The sequence below is a fragment of the Phoca vitulina genome, unplaced genomic scaffold (genome assembly GCF_004348235.1).
Source record: "Phoca vitulina isolate PV1807 unplaced genomic scaffold, GSC_HSeal_1.0 scaffold9, whole genome shotgun sequence".
Classification (NCBI taxonomy): domain Eukaryota; kingdom Metazoa; phylum Chordata; class Mammalia; order Carnivora; family Phocidae; genus Phoca; species Phoca vitulina.
This window is the reverse complement of record NW_022589712.1, coordinates 20,819,546-20,842,874: the sequence shown is the minus strand read 5'-3', so window position 1 is coordinate 20,842,874 and position 23,329 is coordinate 20,819,546. Positions and strand designations below refer to the sequence as shown.

General features: G+C 36.3%; 1 protein-coding gene across 9 annotated transcripts in view; it reads left to right on the top strand.

The window, feature by feature from the left end:
- The window catches only part of UTRN (utrophin), a 491,233-nt gene that overhangs the window by 447,094 nt on the left and 20,810 nt on the right, over positions 1 to 23,329 (top strand). For all 9 annotated transcript variants that reach the window (XM_032407730.1, XM_032407732.1, XM_032407729.1 and 6 more), the window contains 4 exons: positions 13,200 to 13,336; positions 18,851 to 18,889; positions 19,115 to 19,180; positions 20,240 to 20,305. In XM_032407730.1, the coding sequence (XP_032263621.1) occupies positions 13,200 to 13,336; positions 18,851 to 18,889; positions 19,115 to 19,180; positions 20,240 to 20,305 (308 nt within the window). The remainder of the gene's footprint in view (positions 1 to 13,199; positions 13,337 to 18,850; positions 18,890 to 19,114; positions 19,181 to 20,239; positions 20,306 to 23,329) is intronic.

Here is a 23,329-nt window from a genome sequence, read left to right as displayed (position 1 = left end):
GGGAGGGTCAGAGGGAGAAGCAGGCTCCTTGCTGAGCAGGGAGCCCGATGCGGGACTCGATCCAGGGACTCCAGGATCATGACCTGAGCCGAAGGCAGTCGCTTAACCAACTGAGCCACCCAGGCGCCCTACATAAAAACTCATTTTAAAATGAAATCTGTAGGTTACCCAAAGCTCTTCTTGTTACACAGATTTTTGCAAAAGTCATTGTTGTCCTTCTCCTGCATTGCAAAGGATGGCTTCCTTTCTGTAGGTGTGCTTTGGGAGGTCCTTTGCCTCTTTCTGGAGTTTAGGTAGTGATCTTAATCAGCAGCCTACTCATAGATCATCGTATGACAGGTTATTTTCTGCATTTGACCCCACAGCTTTTGATAAAGTAACTAGAAATATATGTAAATTGAATTTTTGAACGGTATACTCTTGAATTGAATAGTAATGAATTAATAATTAATGGTTCTCAAATTTTCTTTCTTTTCATCCACATTCTTTGGATTTTTGCTCTCCTCTTTTAAGTAAGCTTTTTTTTATACTTCATCTGTCTTTTACCCAACATTCCCTAAACTCATTTGATGTCTGTCTTAGAAAAGGAACTCAAATCTGAGTTTTCCAATGCAATGATGATAAGCACCGCTTGCCTGCAAATAGGTGAAACCTTTCCATGCAGATCTTCACGTTTGCATTTCTCATAGAGCATCTCCATTTGTGGTGGGGATGATGCTTTAGTGACATTACTGACTTCATTTCTTTCCCCTTCAACTTCCTTCTTCCTGAATCTGAATGTTTTATCGTTAAAGGTTTTCTGAAGTCTTATTTTAAACCCTCAAAGCTCCAGAAATATTTCTTCAAACACATCAGCTGACTGTGACAGTTTGTCTTCAGATGTAAGCAGACTAATGGTGTGTGAATTCTCTATCGTAATTTATGAAGGCATTTTATGAAACTGATAGTAAAACATCTATATACAGAAGTGAAGTAGAATTCTTTTTTCTCTCGAAAATGACTTTTTTAAACTCATACTTTCTTCCACCATTCTCTAACCCCACTTTGTACATTTAAGGAGTTTAAGGACAGTGATTAGGCTTAGTAAGAGTTCATCTAAAACAGCAACATGACATAGGTTCTGTGTCATCCCTGTCACCATTCTCTCTCTATCCCTCCAAATCCCACCCCTTCACAAAAACAGCTCAACTCTCACTGGTGTGTAAAATCTCCCCAACGTCCTCCGGCTTCCCCTCCCAGGACGCCTCACCCTGTGGGCTCTGCCAGTAGCTTCTCTTTCACCAGTTAGCACTTGACTGTGTATTATCTTGTATTGTTTTCCATGTGTTTTTATCCCCTCCACTCTCTTTTTAACTCCTTTTTTCTTACTACACTTACAGCTGGCTCATAAAAGCTAAATGAGTTCATATCTGATATTATAAATACTAATGATAGAATATTAAAGCTGGAAAGATCTGAGAAGTCATCTAATTCATGCTCATTTTAAAGAGAAAACTAAGTCTTAGAAAAGGTGATTTGTTCAAAGTTGGTGGCCTGGATTTAGTGATTTTACTGCCTTAGGGAAATATATGTAATTTGGCACATTAGCAAACTGTGTCCTGTATGCTTGCTGGAGTGTTATGTTTGTTGGGTGTTCAGTTATATAGGCATTTTGCTGGGGACTGAAGATACAGTGAAAATACAATGAAGGAAAGTAAAGACCTCTATGTGGAGAAATTTAGGACTATGTATTTTTTTTAAATGACTAAGTTTATGGATCAAGGTAATAGTCAAAATTTTTTATTGTTACTTGTGACCTACATGTTTGAATTCAGGGATTATTATTTATTTAAAAAATAGTGACATTTTATATTAAAGATGTGCAGATTTTCAGTTTCTTTTTTATTGGAATAAGTCTGTGATCATGTAATTTCACAATGAAAGTGACCCTAATTTTATCTTTTAAGAAATTGCTTATATTCTCTGTTGCAAATAACCAAAATTTAATTCACATTAGACGCATTTTTGTATGTTAGGACATAGAAAAAAGATAGCCCCCTTTTTAAAAATTCAGTTAGTCAACATATAATACATCATTAGTTTCAGATGTAGTGTTCCATAATTCATCAGTTGCGTAAAAGCTATCCCTTTAAACTAGAGAAGAGAGGATGCTGAGTTTCATGTATGATTTCTAAGAGTTTATGCAATTGCTGCCAGTGAGCGAGAGCTAGATAGGATTAAATATTAAGGAGCATGGAAAAGGTTTGGAATTGCTACTGGGGGCAAGCATGAGTCAACAAGAGATGAGTAAATTGATTGCTACCTTGCAATAGGAGTGCAGCTGAGGTTAATTGGCAAGGATTTGCACTGACTCCATCATTGCTCAGTCGCTTTGGAATTAAAGGATGGTAGATAGAGTTGAAAGCCAAGGGAGTGAATGATACAAAAGTGTTAATGATACTGGGATTGCTTTGGGCTGTCCCCATACTGAAGAAATCCCAAAAGGGGTTGAAGGGCTGTGGGGGAAAGAAGAGGTTTGTTCGTATTAAAGAAGTAGGAGCAAGGGTAACATTTTTTTTTTCCAAGTTAGAAATTGGGAATCAAATAATGTTTTGAGTAGTGATGAGGTCTGAGGTTTGGACATACCCCAGTATGTGGCTAATGTGGAACATAAAAGGTTTTGAGATGAGGTGGCATTTAGAAGATCATCAGTATGTCTCTAGAAGGTGACAGGTGGTAGCTGGGTCTGGCCACATATGGTCAAAGGGGAGTGGACGGGCACATTAGTTTTAGTTGGTGAGAAGGCTGAGGCTAAGGGCAAAATGCTGTAAACCTCCTTTATTCTTGGCCTTTGTGGGAGAGAGATTATACAGCGCATCATGGAGAGGATGGTGGGGGAGATGCTTTATCACAGGAGCATCAAGATTCACTGAAAGAGAGGGGTTGAGGTTGCAGATATGAACAAGATGTAGTGGAGTGTGTATATACATCAAAGAACACAGAGTCCACGATGTTGGGGAAAGGAAGTAACTAATCAGAGGCTGTGTGCATCTGGGGAGGGACAGTGGTCCAGGAGAGAAAAGGAGAAATGGGAGGGAATAGGGTACTTGCTTGTTGGCAAATACAGGCACAAGGAACCAAAGTGTGAGCCAGAATAAGAAGGTGGTTTGAGAGATGTGTTAGCTCAGGGAGAAGAGATGGGATGTTTGCAAAATTTTATTGCTAGAAAAATGTGCAATGTCAGCTATTCCGAGCATTCAAATTGATGGAGTGGAATCTTTACCAAATTCTCTGCTTATGTGCAAGGTTCGGATAGGACTAGTTTGCACTGATAGTTTCATTGAGATTTTGGTAAGAAGAGCGGAGGACAGGAAAAACATACCTCCATGGGAAACAGCTTATTACTTTAATAACACTTAAAACACATTTGTATTGTACTTTCTAAGCAAGTGCATGTTACTTTTAAAGCAACAGTTTCAAGCATATTCTTGCCAATATTGATTAAATATATGGGGAAATAAACCAGAGTTTTGTACTTTCAGTATTTCTAGAAACTGTAGAAAAATCAATTTTCTACTAAGAAAAAAGAAAGTTTTATTTTTTTATTTGTTAATCACCATACATTACATAATTAGTCTTCGATGTAGTGTTTCATGATTCATCGTTTGCATATAACACCCAGTGCTCCATTCAGTACGTGCCCTCTTTAATACCCATCACCAGGCTAACCCATCCCCCCAACCCCCTCCCCTCTAGAACCCTCAGTTTGTTTCTCAGAGTCCATAGTCTCTCATGGTTCGTCTCCTCCTACAATCTCCCCCCCTTCATTTTTCCCTTCCTGCTATCTTCTTTTTTTTTTTAACACATAATGTATTATTTGTTTCAGAGGTACAGGTCTGTGATTCAGCAGTCTTACACAATTCACAGCACTCACCATAGCACATACCCTCCCCAATGTCTATCACCCAGCCACCCTATCCCTCCCACCCCCCCACCACTCCAGCAACCCTCAGTTTGTTTCCTGAGATTAAGAATTCCTCATATCAGGGAGGTCATATGATACATGTCTTTCTCTGAGTTATTTCGCTCAGCATAATACCCTCCAGTTCCATCCACGTCATTGCAAATGGCAAGATTTCATTCCTGTTGATGGCTGCATAATATTCCATTGTGTATATATACCACATCTTCTTTATTCATTCATCTGTCAGTGGACATCTTGGCTCTTTCCACAGTTTGGCTATTGTGGACATTGCTGCTATAAACATCAGGGTGCACATACCCCTTCGGATCCCTACTTTTGTATCTTTGGGGTAAATACCCAGTAGTGCAATTGCTGGGTCATATGGTAGCTCTATTTTCAACTTTTTGAGGAACCTCCATACTGTTTTCCAGAGTGGCTGCACCAGCTTGCATTCCCACCAACAGTGTAGGAGGGTTATCAAAAAGAAAAGAGAAATGACCCAAATAAATAAAATCATGAATGAAAGAGGAGAGATCACAACCAACACCAAAGAAATACAAACAATTTTAAGAACATATTATGAGCAACTATATGCCAGCAAATTAGATAATCTGGAAGAAATGGATGCATTCGTAGAGATGTATCAACTACCAAAACTGAACCAGGAAGAATAGAAAACCTGAACAGACCTATAACCACTAAGGAAATTGAAGCAATAATCAAAAATCTCCCAACAAACAAAAGGCAAGGGCCAGATGGCATCCCAGGGGAATTCTACCAAACAATTAAAGAAAAATTAATACCTATTCTTCTGAAACTGTTCCAAAAAATAGAAATGGAAGGAAAACTTCCAAACTCGTTTTATGAGGCCACCATTACCTTGATCCCCAAACCAGACAAAGACCCCATCAAAAAGGAGAATTACAGACCATTATCCTTGATGAACATGGATGCAAAAATTCTCACCAAAATACTAGCCAATAGGATCCAACAGTACATTAAAAGGATTATTCACCATGACGAAGTGGGATTTATCCCTAGGCTGCAAAAAGCTTTATTTTTAAAGTGAAATCACATCTTTTCTTTGCAAACTATATGTTGCTAGCAAGACTCTGAAAATCAAATATCAGAAAATGCTGTTTCATTCTTTGGAAAGCTCTACATTGCGTTAGTGTCATTGGTTTTTGGCAGTCTTGCTTCATCAGATGAGACTTGGGACATTTGCCAGCAGGCTCAATGTGCAGCATCATCGCTCCTTCTCTGACCTCAGCATCCTGAAGTGGCTTTTCAGTTCTTGCTCACCTTACCCTGTGTTCCCAGTAAGTGCAGTGCATTTAGAGTGTGTCATTAGCTCTTAAGTTGAGGTTTGGACAACATCCATTTTCCATTGGATGCCTTATTACCCTACTTATTCTTGACCCCTTGGTGATTCTGTTAATGCTAATTTTTTAGTTTCATGTTTTTCCATTAGAACTTGAAAGGCTTCAAGCTTGTCTTACTGATTTCCTTCTATTCATGGAGTTCAGTGTATCTGAATTTCAACTTTTTGAGATCAGTGAAACTTAAATCAATCTTGAGAAGTTGTTTTTGCAATTATAAAAAAAATATTGGAACGTCTGTAAGATAAGTCCTGTGATAATGATGGACTCCTTAGAAGTATGCATATACCATTTGAGATTATTGACTTCTATGTTTAAGAAATAAATCTTGCTAATGATGATGCTTTTCAGCAGTGATTTTTGCACTTGTGCAAAATGGTACAGGTAGTGTTTAATTATTCTACTCATGTGCCAAATGGCTGTGTTGTTTATATAACCTTGGTTTTCCTCTTTGTACTTCCTTTTTTTTTTTTAACTGTGTCTAAAATTTATTCATTTTTGTAGTTAACGGTTAAAGCTCTAACAGTAGGAGCATTTGTTAAAGAATTAGATAATATTGCCATCCCAAGTTATGAGCCGACCAGAGGAATTTGGGGGAGATTTTAGCTAAATATGGTTTTGCTTATTTATTTGCAGCTGTTTGGTGTTTTGCTTAAATTGCTAAGTATTTAGAAGTTGGATGTTTTGGCCTCTAGCTTATTTGACATCATTGTTAATAGTCCTTTTTATGTTTTGCTTTGTGGATCTTTCATGTTAATAGGAGGAGTCTTTTGAGCTGAAGTAGTAAAGCAATTTATTCAAAGATCTACTTGACTACAATACTGTGAGGGTTAGCATATCTAAATTCTAGATTCTTTTGTACCTTCACCTTGTTGCTCCTTGTAATTCACATTAATAAGAAGGAAAAGACTCTCAGTCATATATCCATGTTTTTGAAGTTCAATAATACATAGGTGTCAGCATTTACAATAAGAATATATAGTTTAAAACATGAACAGGGATATGTAGAATAATACATATGGATTTATATGTAGATATACAAACACAAGTAAAAAATAGATTAACTCTAAATTTGCTCTATATGATGTCTGTATTTGTCCTCAGTCAAGGAATAAAATGAAGGAAAATTTAAAATACTACCAACTTTGATTGGCAAAATAGAACTCGAGTGAAAAATCATCTGATGCCAATTTACACAGGAGTTTTTAGGGTTTTGGTAGAGAGTTACATGCACAGACTTACCCCAGGGAAGCATTTGTAATTCAGCAACATGTTTTTGTATTTTATGCATTCATTTGTGTTAGTTGGTGGGGTGCAAGTTGAGAACTAATTACTTGTTATTACCCAAATAAGTTTTCATCATTATCTCTGTGCTACTTAATAGCAGCATAGTGGAGGGAAGTATAATTTTGAGTATTCAAAGCCCACTTGTCTGTGTAGGTTTAGTTTTAAAATGTTTTTCACAGTGACTCACCTTCATTAGCTTTCCAAAAATGACAATTTGAAAGACAGTCCTCATTTGGATATGTGAGTTCTTATGTGCTTGTTAAAAATCAAGCCAGAAGGATTTGGGGGAGATGGGGGTAGAGTTTTTCAATATCTTTTGTCTTTGTCATTTTCTTCCCATTTCTAAATTAGTTACGTAAAAAGAGAGCAACTAGACAGAAAGCCAACTCTCTGGGCAACATTTACAATAAAACTAGGTAATAAGATATCCCCCAAAATAAATCTGGGTGCTGACAAGCCACCACTAGCCATAAAACCTGCATGAAGATATCATTATCTGTAAGATAAAAGAAAAGGAAGCAAGGTGCCTGAGAAATGGAGAACCCCAAAACAGACAGCAGGTGTTCAGTGGAGAGCTCAAAGGGCTGATTTGGGAGCAGAGCTGTGAACCTGGGAGGGGCCCAGAGCGGAAGGTCTGAAGGTGCTGGGGTGCTCTGGGCTTCTGGAGTCCTTAGACCTGACCCCCCCAGGGCTTCCTTCCAGGAAAAGAGCCTCAAGCTGTATAAACTGCTAGGAATGACACCAACATAACAGGTCAAAGCAACAGAGATGAAAGAAAGAAATGGTCTAGTCCAGAGTAGGGCAAGGGAATAGGACCAGGAAATCCCCAAACTGAAGTGCCCTATTTTTGAATACCCAGCAAAAGCAATGGAAGAAGGAGCCCTGTGAAGTTAGAGAAGCTTTCCTGAACCTGCGTGAAGCTTCCCTGAATTAGTAAAATTAATTTCACAACAATGACAAAATTGAGCAGCAGAAAGTATCAAGATCAAATCTCTTATAAAGCAATTATAAGGAAAAGATATAAGAGCCAAATAATATAAGTATAGTAAAGCATACCAGAAATATGTGCTCCTTGAACAGGTCAAAACTGTAACCTACTATTTTAAAATAAGCTTAAGAAAATGATCCAACACACGAAAGAAAACATAAATCAGAACTGGAAAATCTTGGAAAGGGTGAGGTGACAGAACTCAGGAAAGAATTAGAAATAAAAGAAAAAACTCATTGCAAAAGTTGACTAATAAATTTTAGTCTTAATAAATAGAACAGGTAAATATCTTGAGAGAAATAGAAGGTGAATAAGATACAAACTTTAAAAGTCAAAAAGAAATGAAGAAAACAATATAAAAGATCCAAGAGAAAATGACAAATATTGAAGATAGGGGAAAAAATTGAAAGTATGAATAATAGAAATGCAGAATAGGAACCCTGAGTAGGACAGAACAGACACTAAAAATAAAAATTCAAGAAAAACCTTCCTTCCCACCAAAAAAAGAAAAGGTGAAACTGTATACTGAGAGTATATCACATGCCTGAGAACATTGACTCAGAGTGACCAATAATATAATATGTTCTGATAAAATTACTGGACTTCAAAGTCAAAGAAAAAAATCTTCCAGTCATTTAAACAAAAGGAACAATGTGACTTAAAAGGAAAGAAAATTAAATAATCAGCAGCAAAGCTTTATACCAAAAGAAAATGGAAGGACATTTTTAAGAAACTCAGGGGAAAAAAGCGTGTGAGCCAAGGATTTTATATTGAGAAAAACCAGCCTTCTACTATCTAGTAAGGACCCAGGAAAATTATCACCAACATACAAGAACTCAGGTAATACTGGTCCTATGAGTACTTCTTGAAGATTTACTGGAGACCAGGCTTCAGAAAAACAAAATAAATGGAGAAGTAACATCCTAAGGACAGGTAGAGACCATTAAATATACTGTTACCTATAGAGCTTAAACTAAGTGGGGTTAACTGGAAGGGGCGCCTACTGGCCAAAGATAGGACAATTTGATCTTCAATAATGATAATAATTGCAATGGACCCAAAACCCATCAAATATGTTAAAAATCTACAAGTTCATAATGATACATGAAAATAATTTTAAAAAATTGGTCATCTTTGGAGAATGATAGGAATGTATTACTGGGAAAATTGGTCAATAAAAGGGAAAAATCAAACATGTAATCCTGCCTTTCCTGAATGAACTGTATTACTGAGTGGCCAAAGAGTGGTCAAGGGGACATGCCTTCATATAATTATTTCAACTAATAAGTGAAAATGGATGATAGAATTAGAATGCCACCATTTTGAAGCCCCCATTGAGTGGATATAGGCATTTAGCATGAAATCTGCTAGGCTCACAAAAGAATGATAACCAGACATCATGTGCCTACCGAACACTACTGATAGTCTTGCCAGATCATCCCTGAAGCTGATGCATTCTCTGGATTCAGCTGCCAGTTTGCAGGATATCCAAAGGCCTGAAGAATTTGCTGAACTGCACCAAAAATATGCAATCAGCAAAGTTTAGCTAGGTCAAATTGCCTGTGTTTTCCAACAGATAAACTGTAAGGAAATGGCAAGTATGGAGGAGAAATCTGTAGATTAAAAGTGAGTTAAAATATATCAGATTTTTTGAAATGAGCAACTAAAGTATCTAGGGATAGACTTTGGGGTGAAAAAGTATTTTTTACACACAAGGTAGTTGTTGCTCATAAAAATGAAGATAATGGTTATTATGGAAAGAAAGGGATGGAACGAGGCATGTGGAAGGGACTTCTGGAATGTCTGGCAAAGTTCAATTTCCTGACTGGATGGTATTTGCCTTACGTATTCACTTATATATTCACTAAGCCATGCATTTGTTGTGTATAGTTTTATATATCTGTGTTTTGTTTTACAATAAAAAGAATTAAAAAAATCAGTCCAGTCACAAACATTTTAAGAGTGGGTATCCCTAGGTGGTCAAAGAGCAGGCAATTTTAATTTTTTCTTTTTTCTCTTTCATGTGTAATTTTTTTCTAATTCTACTTACACAAAACGTGTCTTGGACATACAATTTAAAAGTCATAAAATGACATTTCAATATGAATTGGTAAAAATCAGCCACAGGATAGCTTAATGTAATAATAGGTATTTTAGTCAATGGCTATGGGATCTTTCTCTTACAAAACTTAGAACTGTTGCGTTTTTCTAGGAGAAGGGATATAGTGCTGGTATAGTGAAAAAACCCAGGTTTGGAAGAGCAGCTTTCTCCTTACTGACTTGTAGGTCTGAAAGCTTGGGTGTCAGCTTTCGGAGGGGTCAAAAAAGTAATGGTAATCTTACCACCCTTGATGGTAAAAAGAGAATGAAGGAAAGCTATTTATAAGGTGCAGAGTTCTATGCCCTTATGTTCCCCTTGTCTCATATAATGAGATCTACAAAATCTTTTGTTCTCCTTCTTTGTTTTCTTAACAGCAATAAATAAAAACCTAGTCTTTCAAGAAATACATGGATAACTTAAAATGTTGGATAATTTGTGTAGTAATGAGTGATTCTTTCAATTTCATCCTCAGATCATAATATCAATAGTTATTTGCTTTAAAAAGAAAGAGAACAAAGTATTATACCTAGCTTGAAGATAGAGTTGAATTTGATTATATTCATTATGCTAGGTGGGTGGTCCTCTTTTTTGCTTTTTACCAAACTATTGCTCTAGTGCTTTGAAATAGAGAGATACTAGGTAGCAAATTATATTTTTACATATTTTTACAATTACATATTTTTACAAATATGTAAAAATATCTTTTAACTTTTTTTTGGTGAGAAAATAGGTGTAATTCATTTTCTTGGCTCTCTTTCAACTAAAGAATTACATTTTGCTAACCCGAATATAACACCTGGTTTTTGTGGGTTGAATTACTTTCCACTTTTTCTTTTAATATTACATAAAGTTTATGGCATTAGTGAATTCAGTGCATTTAGATTGTAAGTATTGGTGGAAGTTTTTTTTCCCCTTGATATGAAAATTCATGAGGAAATAAAAATATGCTATTTCTGCATGAGAATGCACTCTTTTTTTCAAATATTAAATTTGAGCATCATCACAATTAACTTCAGCGCCTGCTATAACTTTTTGGGAGGCAGGTGGGTACTTTTTATTTGTTTTTTGTATTTTGTTTCGTGGGAGATGGGTTTTTTGGTTGTTGGTTGGTTAGTTTTGCTTTGTTCTTCCATGTCTGGAATGTCTTTAGCTAAAGAATGTTTGATGTGGAATTGGACGTGTACTTTTGAATGATGTGTCATTTTTTCCCCCAAGCAAAAGTTCATGTTGAAACCTAAATATGGATAAGCTAGAAGAACATTATGCTAAGTGAAAGAAGCCAGTCACAAAAGACTGTATGTATGATTCCATTTATAAGAAATGTCCAGAATAGGCAAATCCAAGAAACAGAAAGTAGATTAGTGGTTGCCAGGAGCTGAGGGGAGGCAACGGGGTTAGGGTGGAGGTGGGAGTGATCGCGAGTGTGTACAAGGTTTCTTTTTTGAGGTGATGGTTGCACAACCCTGTGAATATATAAAAAGCACTGTGTTGTATACTGCCCTGGCGGAGGCCGACTGGTAAGTGTCCTGGTACCTTGTCCCCCTGGCCTTTTGCCCCACCCACGCCACTCAGGGCTACCTGAATTGAAAGCCTGGATATGGCTTGAAAACCACTGGGCTAAATGGTAAAACGTTTTTATTGCCAGAGGAAGGTGGACCAAGTAATGGAGGCCAGTACTTCCGTATCTCTCTGTATATTAACAAGGTGTTAAGAGCAGACAGAAAAATAAATTGAGTCATAAATGCTTATCTTTGCATTGGGGTCTTCTTTTTGTATTTCTGTCATGGAAAGCTTCTTCCCTTCTTTTCCTCTTTATCGAAACATTTCAGGGAGAACGTATCTATAAGTGTAATGAGCCGCAGTTGTGAAACCCATTACCAGAGGTCCAAATGTCCTTTATAAGGTGATAGGTCCTTTTGGCTTTATTCTCAGTCCCAGGCATCCCTTCTCTAAGAATTTCCTTCTTTACTCCCAAATGTTATTCTGCTTATTTCTCCTGTTCTATCTGGTTAGGTCTTAGCACCCTCAAACCATCGTCTCTCTTAGCAACACTTTTCCTCTATGGAGTGCCTTGGATTCTTTTTCTTTTCATTAATAGCTTATTTTCTAAAAAATTCTTCTTTATCTTTGGAAGGATCTGTACCTAAATAACTACAGACATTATATAGTTTATTCTATGTTATTCAGGAGAAGATTGGACACTGTGGGTCTGATGGCAAAGGCCTAGTGACGATGTGGGTGGTCCTTGCTATACTTTTTTTTTTTTAGTAAAATTAAAATTGATGAACTTACATTATAAATAGCTTGGGCTTATTCCTCTCTGCTCTGCAAGCCTAGAGAATCAAAAGTTCTCTCAATTGTGTACTAGAAGCAGACACATTTAGGTAGAATGAGAGCAGATGGAAAGCAACAAAACCACATAAGGGCTGACTCAGAATTTAGTTGTTTTAAAAAATAGTTATATTTTTTAAGCTTCTGTTTGCAAAACAAGTTTGTGTGAGTCCCGGGCATGCTTGTCATGGAGGAAAAGATGGACTGGGGAGGGTGCAAGGAGAGAGGGGCAGGCAGCAAGTGAGCAGCGTATTTAGTACTGGGTTTGTTATTATAGAAAAGTTCTCTGTTTTGTAAAGTGATAGGAGTGAGGTCTGTCCAGGTTTAGGTTGAATAGCCAACTAGGAGTCAGACGAACAAGGTTTTAATTCAGTTCTCTGCAGGTAATGTAAATATTTTAAAGGCCTCTTCACAAGGACTGAAGTTGGTGTCTGTATAACATATTGTAAATAAAAACTAGAATTGGTGATAGGGAGTAAGAAGCTGAGGCTTCAGGAACAGTTCATGGGATAGGAGGAGGGGATGGGGTGGGGATAGATTTCAGCTCACCTCACCCTAAATGATTATTAATAATCATCTTGAAATGGTCAAGGAAAGAGTAACATTTTATATCGCATTACAAATTTAGTCCATGTCAAATAATTATATGTTTGTATGGTTGGGAAAGACAAACTGACAGTATTCCTTACAATATTGTGGCCCTGTTCCTTCTCTCTTATTTATTGCTTTCTCCTTTTCCAGACTTCAATATATGCTGGCTTGTGTGAAGTCAGTAAGAGCTATATAGCTCACCCTCATTTATTCACTTTAGTTAAAACCGTATTATATCCAAAATCCTTCATCATCACTAAACACACTTAATAGCAAATCACAGCTCTTTTATTAATAGGAATCAACCAATAACATTGCCAAACTAATTTTACTTTTTGGCCCAATTTTTTAAATATTGGGGAAATGAGCTAGTTATGAAAATTAAAAAATTACGAACTGATTGCTGGACATTATTTAACGATGAGTCCTGGTTGTCGTGTGATTTCATGACATGCTTTGTTGTTCCAAAAATACATAAAGCTACTGAAACTGTTGTCATTTATATCTGCTCGAATTTTATTATAGCTAGATATCTCCTTCCATTTTAATGAAAGAAGTACAATTTTTTCAACTTCCTAGACAACATCTGGGGAAGATGTACGGGACTTCACAAAGGTGCTGAAGAATAAGTTCAGATCAAAGAAATACTTTGCCAAACATCCTCGGCTTGGCTACCTGCCTGTCCAGACAGTTCTTGAAGGTGACAACTTAGAAACGTAAGTTTAATTTTAATATTGAAACTTCTATGTACCCTTTTCTCTGATGTTGTCTCTTATTATGTTAATGATACAAGAGAAATTATCTGATACCAGAAAGAATTTGTGTTTTGGTAAAATGTTTCATTTTTTTTAATTTTTACTTTATTTTTTTATTTAAATTCAATTAGCCAAGGTATTAGTACATCATTGGTTTTTGATATAATGTTCAATGATTCATCAGGTCAATATAACACCCGGTGCTCAGCACATCACGTGCAAAATGTTTCATTTTAAAAGAGGTAAATAACCTTGGAATCAGTCTTCACAACATGAATTTTTGCTGTTTGATTTGACAATGCCACAGCTAAAATTTTAGGTAAAGTGTTCCTCCACTTTAAAAATATGTATTACTGTGTGTTCAACCTTTGCCTTGGTCATCTCTTTTCCTCTTAAAAATACTTAAAGCGAATTGGGTCATGCACTGTTTCATGATTTTATTCATTTTCCATTTTTCCTCCTGTGGGGAGGGGTTTGCTATTTCATGTAGTATGTTTTACACTTATTTTACATGTTTTTACTTTAAATTTATTAATAATATTGAATATCTTGATTCATATATACCTATGCTAAAATCTCATCAAAATCTTGATGAAATATTTTTAATTTCTTTTCTCTTGAGCATGAAGGCAGCAAAATGAGATAGCTTTATAGGTACATAAAATAGACAAAATTTCTTAAAAGTATGTAATTTGAGTTTATAAACATAAATGAAACAAAAAATCTCAAAATAGCAAAATTACTATGGCATTATAAAGAAAAGAAAAATAACAACTTGTAACCTGAAGTGAAAAGAAAAAGAATTCTTAAAGCAAGCCAGAAGAAATGCAAGAAGTTTAAATTATTAAACAATGATATATCAAGATCAAAATAGATCTGATTTTAAATCTTTGAATCACTTTTCAAAATCACAGCATAAATGCACCTGCTGAAGCAATTTTCTTGTGCTTGAATCTTGGGAAAAATTAACTTTTATTGCTAATCATTAGCAAAATGCCTAGTCATAAAAATAGTGATGTTCTAGTTACAGAAAGATGCCCTCTCAAATGACTCTAGAAAAGCTCAGAGGTGTGAAGTGTGAAGTTTTCTACATTCTCCTGTAAAGAAAATTGTAGTGAGAAGTATAAGAAGTGTGTTGAGTGCCAATTTTTGTGAAATCAGTCTTTCTTTCTTTAACCTTCAAAACTGTTAGTTCGTTTTATTGGGTGTATGAGAGATATGCAGAGAGCAGTCATAGTCTAGTATTAGAACAATCTACGACTCAAAGATGTCAAAATGGAGGAATAGACTGTTTAGCTTGGATTTTTTTTTCCATATAAAGCTTTGTAGACCATTGACTTTGCTGAGTTTATGTACAAATGTATGTTGTTGTTTTTTGTTGATTTGTGGAACTTCTAAGAAGTAGAAGAAAGACCACAGCCAAAGCACAGTAGCTATAATGTCATGGGTGCACAACTGTGTATGTTGATAGATCCCAAAATACCACACATTGAAAGCATACAGAAAATTGTAACTTTTTGATAACTTTACTCAATATCAAACTGTGTACAATTAAAATATTATGCCTCCCAGTTATTTTTTCCACAGTACATTTTAGAATAAAATTTTTTGGAGCAATTTCAATTTACAGAGAGCTATTCAAATACTTAAAATCCATAAGGAAAAGTAGATTTTTGGTTCTCTCTTTGTTTTATGGATATATTTTTGTCTTTTTCTTCAAAAGGTTATATGATTTTACATTCTTATTTGTTTTGCTATCTAATATATAGTTTAACTGGGCTGAACACGCCATGATAAACACACAATTTTACTTCCCTTGGTATCAGATCTAATTAACCTTTGGAGGAGCTGCCTGAAGCATAGAATGATCACATAGTGCTTTTGTTTACAGGACAATTTGATAGGCTTGAACTAGTGATGCGCCTTTCACTCTTAGGATAAACCATTGGCATTTTGTGTCCCACTTCAAATATCTACATCCTTCATATGAATCATGCATCTAGATCGATCTTTTATACTCCTTTTATGCATTTTTGATAATTTGCCTTTTCATGTCAAGATAATCATTGACATCAGTCATTCTATTCTGAGTGACTTAGTTAAAGACACTCGGATGAAAAAGAACAGAAAAGCATACCAAATAATTTTGTGCTATGATTTTTGGCTGTAATTCTGAAAATGCTTCATTTCGTCTATCATCCATTTGCCCGCATTTTCAGGGAGAGGAAAATAAGAGAAAGAAACGAAGGAGTATAAGATTAAATCAGATGTCACAAGATGCTTTTTGAAAAAGATTTATGAGATACTGGATAGAGTGGGCAGGTTTTCTTTTTTTAACTCTAGAACACATCCTTGAAGTCAGTATAGTTCATTTTTTTGCTGAGCCCTTTCTAGTACAGAGCCACTTAATCTTCTGGTGTAACAATTTATGTGAGTGGGTAGTAAAGTTTGATTTTGTTTATTCTCCTATTTGTGACAGAACATTGGAGAAAAACCAGTCAAGTGGTAAATGTGTTGAAGTTATTTATGAAGCTGATTAGAATTTTCTTCTGCATCTTTCTCTTTCATCCCTGCAAAATGTGATGTCTTATCCCCTATCCAGTAATTATACATGCATACGTAGAGGGGATTTGGGAGAAAAATGAGTTATTACTAAACAAACCCATGCTTAGGTTTATTCAATTAATTTGGTAACTATATGTGCAAGAGTTTTCAAAAAATAAATCAAAATAAATGAGTAGAACTTGATTAAAGAGTTACCATTGCTGTGGTGAGCAATGATAACTCTTCAGTCCATTTGCTGCAGAGTAGGTGGGGCCCCAGTGTGCTCCCAGTGTGCTGTGAACTGTGTAAGACCGATGAATCACAGACCTGTACCCCTGAAACAAATAATACATTATATGTTAATTTAAAAAGAGAAAATAAACCTAAGAAATAAGCTAAAAATAAAAGTCATTTGAGAATTGTGAGAGATTATTATTGGCTAAAAGGTAGGTTGGTTTCCCTAAAGATCAAAGAAGTAAAATAGACAATTCTGCCTGGTATTGGTTAAAGTGGAATAGATGAGTTTCATGGTCCTTTTGAGTTCTTACTGGAGCAAGAACCAACTCATGGACCGGGAGGAAGTGAGGAAGTAAGTCTCAGCTACACTGAGACGGGGAAGATTCATAGAGCCAGACGTGCAGGGTTTGGTGTGGGAGGAGGAGAAGGAGAGTTTCTAGGCAAGGGAAGTATTTTCAAAATCCCAGAGACAAGATCATTTGGGAAACTGGGATGGGAAGCTGGGAATAGTGGCAAGAAATGAGAGTGGGGAGAGAAGCAGGACCCACATAATGAAGGGCCTTATAAATCGTGCCAAGGTGTTTGGATTTTATCCTGAAAACAGTAGGAAACCATTGAAGGTTTATATGTGAGAGCACCCTAGGGCCCCACCTACTCTGGGGCAAATGGATTGAAGAAGGCAAAAGACTGGAAGCGTAAGGCTTTGAAAGAATCATTAAGTTCTTTAAGGAAAGTCTGGATTATATTTTATATAATATTAAGTATATTTAATAGAGTCTAATTCACTGCATATTAGTGTGTGATTAACCAAAACATCCCATTCAGCCCCTGCTCTGGAAAGCAGGGATAGGCTACATTATTAACTGTGTCTTATTTTGAACCCTCTTTAACTATAGACTCTAACTATGCAGTGGGATATTATTGCCTTGTTTTTATCTCCCAGAATTAAATGAGAAAATTTATCACTTAACCTTTTTTTTTTCTACAAATCAAAATACTTTGAAGTCAATGAGGCCTAAAGTTTGATTTTTTAAATCTTACTTCTTTTCTTAGAATTCTATGTTCTCAATATATAAAACACTTTCGAGAACTTCAGTTCAGCTTTCTACGTCTGCCATTCTTATCTTAGTTCAGTGAATCACTTTTGTGCTAACTGAATTAACTTCACAAGAACCAGTCATGCAGTTTCACCAAAGCTTTTCCGAGTTCAATTAAGATCAAAAAATTAAAAAAATTAAAAAAAATTAAAAAAAAAAAGATCAAAAGTACATATTTTTCTTGTGCTTAAAGTTTGCCAGAGGTGTTGTAGTACACTTGAATTTTAGAAATACTCTCTGAGTAGCTACTATTTTTTTGGAAAGTTTATAGCAAATCATTCACTTGACATTTAACATCCATATCTCAGAGTTAAGGAAAAGTAATGATGTAAAAGACGATTGAATAATACTATGTTGTTTCATTATTGTTGTAACTAGCTTATATGTGGATGATTAAGTCTATTTACAAATATTCTGACAAACACAGACTGGATTAATGCCTATGTTTGAAAGTAGGTCCAGATAGTCTTAGTTTTTCAGCCCAATAAGATGCCCTTCATCTCCTTTTAATCTTTGTTATTCAGACATTAACTTGTGCTTCCCAGTAGCAGCTAATGAGATCATTAACTTTTTCTTAAGTTTCTATGTATAATAGAAATAGCAGAATCAAGCAGATCTAGAATAATTTAAACTTTCCTTCTGCTTTGTTTCAGTCAACATGAGCTTGTGTGGGAGACTTTTTATTTAATTAAATAAAGAACTGATTTTCTTTAGACTTTTAAATTTCCACATTCATCAGCACCTCACCCCACTCTCCTCAAAAAAAAAAAAAAATCATTTTCATTATGTTCAGTTTTCAAAAGATATTTCATGGAGACGTGAGGATTTCTAGGCAGTTTTCGAGGTTGGAGGGTCCCCAGGGCTGGGAGTGGTACTGAAGGATCAAGCTCCAGATTCAGGCAAGAACACATTTCCTTATCATTTTCATAGATTGAACTTCCAGAAAAAATTTTGTTTGAAGAAAGTGTATCATCATCAGGTTGCTTTCAGCTTTATTGATAATGTGAAATTTGGTGCTGGGTGTAGGGGAGAGGATCTAGGTGTAGCATCTTCTTTCAGTGTCTCTAGGAGGTTGAGATACTTTGTGCATACTCGGGTTTGAATTTTTACATTTAAAACTGGACAAGGAATCAGAAAAATCTCATTTTATTGCAACTCTGCCATCAATATATAATGTAGTCTTTGGAATTTCTGACCAAGTTTCTTCTCCAGGAAAAACAAGAATCTGATTGCATCATCTCTCGGTATATCGTGGAGCGTTATCTTTTCAATTATTCCATGTTTTTGAGCTATTGTAGAACATTTTGTTTCTTTTTTTTTTCAATGAGACTGTTTAAAGATGCATTTGCTCTCCTGTAACAAATGTCCTGTAATATCTGTGAAAAGCCCCTGCAGGCACTTGAATGCACAGCTTCTTCTCTAGAATAAACAGGGACTTCTCCTACTTTTGATTTCCCCATGGTGTACCTCAGGGCAACCAAACGTGAGAGTGGAAGACAGTTGAGAATGTCTTCTCGCCCAGCCTCCCACTGCTTTTGTCTGCAATCGCTCTCAAGTGCTAGTTCTGTGACTTCTGTTTCCCTCTCCCCCTCTGCAGTCCTGTCACACTCATCAGCATGTGGCCAGAGCACTATGAGTGAGTATTCACAGCTCCATCTGCAGGAGCCGGTACTCTGATCGGTGTCATTAGCATGGGGGTAATTACGAAACTCTTGAACTAAAAGAATAGTCTGCCTCCTGGGTAACAATCCTCATGGTTTGTTTGCATGGCAAATTCACTGTTTAACTAAGCTAACATTCCTAATAGTGACGTCTATCAATATTTGGGCATAAAACTGTTTCTTTGCTTTTTCTTTTATAGCCCCTCACAGTCTCCTCAGCTGTTTCATGATGACACCCATTCCAGAATAGAACAGTATGCCACACGGTAAGAGACTTTGATAGGAGCCCTCCGCTGCGCAGCCACCCAGAATGTATCTATTGCTGTATGAAGCCTATATCATTGACATGCCTTGATTTAAGAGATGTTTTGCAAGAGTTGTGACTCCATTATATTTGGAATCTTGGTTCTCATCTTTCCATGTTGTGATTTGCACTTTACCAAACACCTGCTATACATTCCATAAAGAGTGAATCTCCATGGGATGTGATTATTGAGCTCATGAGAATCCAAACACTAGACAAGCAGGATTTAGATAATATAACCCATTTCAATGAATGAGTGTAGGAACTGAAAGTGTTCTCAGGAGATGGTGCTCATATGAATTACAATATGTAATTAAGTTTATGCTAATGCTTTATTATAGAGGTTTATTTTAGAGTCCTTAAACAATATAGAGTACAGGCTGGTCTTGCTGGCTTGCACAAACTTTCAGAAAAGAAGTGTATATAGGAAGTGTCTGTGGAGCTAGCAACTAGCTATTCCTAAAATGGTTAGTTCAAACATCATATAAATAGTAACATTTGAACTGCATCTTGGCCAGATAGAATTTCTGGGAAAAGGTAGGCTTAGACTAGTGGAAAAACATACTTACAAGCATTGAGCTGGGGAAGAACATAGCTTGTTTAAAGGAGTGGGGAGTGAAGGAATAGAAGCTGAAGTCTGATAATGAAGCCCCACTTGCTAAGGAGTTGGGTTATGTCTTAGGTAAAGGGGGTCATGGTGAGTCTTTAGACATGAGAGGAGCATAATCAGATTTGTGAGAATGGAGACCAATTGTAGGGCCTGGGAGATCAGTTAGGAGCCTAGGTGAATTAGGAGTCTATATAGCATGGTAAAAGATGAAGACCGACAAGCCTTAAGGCAGTGGTGATAGAGAGGTCACTGAACATTAGATGTTGTTTTAAATTCCCAATCTTATTAGGAGATTTAGACCTTTTCATATTTTGTCAGAATTATGACAGTTTGAGAACAACAGAGAATGTACCTCAGTTGACCATGCCCAATGGGGCCACCTTATGGAACCTCTTTATTTTCATTTTTCAGGCTGGCCCAGATGGAAAGGACTAATGGATCTTTCCTCACCGATAGCAGCTCTACCACAGGAAGTGTGTAAGTAAATCATGAAATTAGCACTGCCGGGGAAGGCCAGGTCTTTGCATCATGGCTGTCGGAAATAATCTTCATTGATTGTGCCTCTGAATTTTGATCCCAATCAAAATTGATATGTGATTACAAAAATGTCTAGATAGATTTTATGCTTTCCAGCCATGATAATATAAATCGGTTATGTTTATTTAGTTTCATATAAGTTAATGAAAAAATCCTGTGTTTGTCAACTAATTTGCCTCAGGAAGATCAGATTGTTCTATTTATAAATACAGGTATAGATACTTATTTCATTTGTCAGCTATTTCTTGTTGATTTAACAAATGTATTTCCACAGAATACATGCCCTTCTGTAAAATCCTCTTCCTTCTGCTGGCTCACTTTTTCTCCATAATCCCTGCCATTTAACAACTATGACCCATACAAGCTTAGACATATACTCCCCACTCTTCATTGAAAAGTGTTATTTCCTCTGCCAATATTTTATTATATTAGCAATGAGGAAAAGTCTCGTTGACTTTAGAAAAATACCTAAAAAAAAACTTTCTAGGCAATTATTTTATCTCTGATTATCCTACTATTGTGTGTCATCTTGCTTTGGAGCTTTTCCCCTTTTTGTCCCCTCTCCTTGGGATTAACATTTTTGATTTTGCATGATGTCTGAAAGATTTCAGTAGCGTCAAGTTTACTTGACTTAAGTAGGTTCACTGTTGTTTGCATCTGGTGGGAAGCTGTAAGTCAGCCAGGAAAGTTACAGAACGTAGTACTCGGCTCTTTTGTACTAAAAAAGACCATGAAGAGAGCCAAGTTGCAGTAGCTTAAGCACTCTAAATGACAAACATTTTAAAGAATTTAAATTTGTTTTAATTATTTTGGTTTTAATTATTATTTTTCATTTCATCTAATTCTTTGGCTGTTGTCAACCTTGTGGAAATTATGTTGATTCAGGGGATACTTGAGATATCTAACTGCTTTATATAAAATACATACTAGTAGCTAAGTATGAAACAAGCTTTATAAATATGTTATTATCTTGGCTTGGGAATCGTTTCATATTCATAGTACATGAATAATAATGTATAAATCACTACTGTATTCTTGTAGAGTATTAACATGCTAATGTTTGAAATTTAAAAACCTCCTGACATTTTTATTTATAAGCTTAATGATAGTAAATGAGTTTTTAAAATATTGAGAGGGAACTATTCTATATTAGAGTGCTTAAGCTACAGGAAGTTTGTAAGCTATTTGGTAAACAGAGCCGTTATAGAAATTAATTTGTATATACTTACAATTAACTAAATTAGATTCAAATGAAAACAAAAGTCATACTCAAACTCCATCATGCCCTCGTTACTCTACTTCATTTTACTATTATCTATGTTCTTGGGGTAATTTATGTTATTGTATTTGTCAGATGGTGTACAACTCTGTATCTTTTCCAAACTCTACATTCAGTAAAGTCATTAGCTTGAAATTGGACTTGATGAAAGTATTTAAACCATAGAAATTGCAAAAGCTACAATTCAGGGCCCTTTTATTCCTTTTTTTTTTTGGAAAGCTCATTAAATGTTTATCAGCATACCACTGCCACAGAGCCAGTGCCGTGAAAGTCCACAGACGTAAATACTATCCCCGTGAATCTTACCAGCTAGAGAAAGATCCATTGATAAGTGTTTTTAGAGGAAGAACATGGGGTAGGCATTTTTTTTTTACAGATATATTTATTATTTTGAGTGGAGGGGGGAGAGAGAGAATGCAAACAGGGGGAAGGACAGAGGGAGAGAGAATCTCAAGCAGACACCCTGCTGAGCTCAGAGCCCAACACTCAGGACCCTGAGATCATGACCTGAGCCAAAACCAAGAGTCAGATGCTCAACCGACTGAGCCATCCAGGTGCACCTGGAGGGCATTACTGATAGACAAATGAATGACCCTCCCCCCCCAAGAACTTCACATCCTAATCCCTGAGAGCTATGCATGTGTCACTTTATATGACAAAAGGGACTTTGCACATGTGATTAAGTTAAGAATCTTGAGATGGGGAGATTATCCTAGATATTTAGGTGGACCCCATGTAATCCCATGAGTCCTTATAAGATGGGGGGGAGAGTCAGAGAAAGATACAGCCATGGAAGCAGAGGTCAGGTACAGAGAGATTTGCAGATGCTATGCTGCTGGCTTTAAAAATAGAGGGATGCAGGTGGCCTCTGGGTACTGGAAAGGGCAAGAAACAAATTCTCCCTTAAATGTAATATTCAATTAAATTAACAGCGTATGAATGTATTTATTGGCCACTACAGAGAAATCATTTTCCAGTCACTGGTGCATTCATATTTTCTTAGGGACCATGTTAATAAATCTTATTTTGATAAAGCCAATCCTGGAAGTCCTTTGCTCTTTCACAGTTTGAATTACTGAGTATTCTGGGGTTCTTTTCCTGTGACATGGCAGTGATTCTGCCATTCGAGTGAGGTTGCAAACAAGGACTCTGAGCCCTTGAAGCCCTATGCTGGATCGGGAATCCACTGGTTTGACTTGGAGTGGTCACCTTTTCTCACTTCAATGGGTAATATTTACTTATCTAAGCATTTCCACTTTATTGACTTGACAAAGTGAATAAGTATTACGCATACTACAATAAATACCTTTCCTCCCAGTGGAGAGAGCCTTACAATGAGGATTCTTCTTACCTCCTTTGGGCTGATGGTGCTCCTCAGAATTTGTGAGGGAAGGGTTAGGAACCAAGCCCCACTATTTATTTCTCTGACTGTCCTTCTGTGTTTCCCCATCTAATAATTTAGCATCTTGGATCACAAGATACAGGAAGAAATCTTCACTGCTCTTAATAGGATGCTGTGCTGTGCCTTCTTTGCTTTCAGCTTACTTGTTACCTACAGGACCTTACTGTAGTAGCAGGAAGTATACAACATACTCCAACCCTGGCCTTTCCCTGGAAATTTCCTAAAGCCCCGGCATTGACAGGGTCATAACACAATCCTGAGATAATCGAGGACAGTTTTCAGT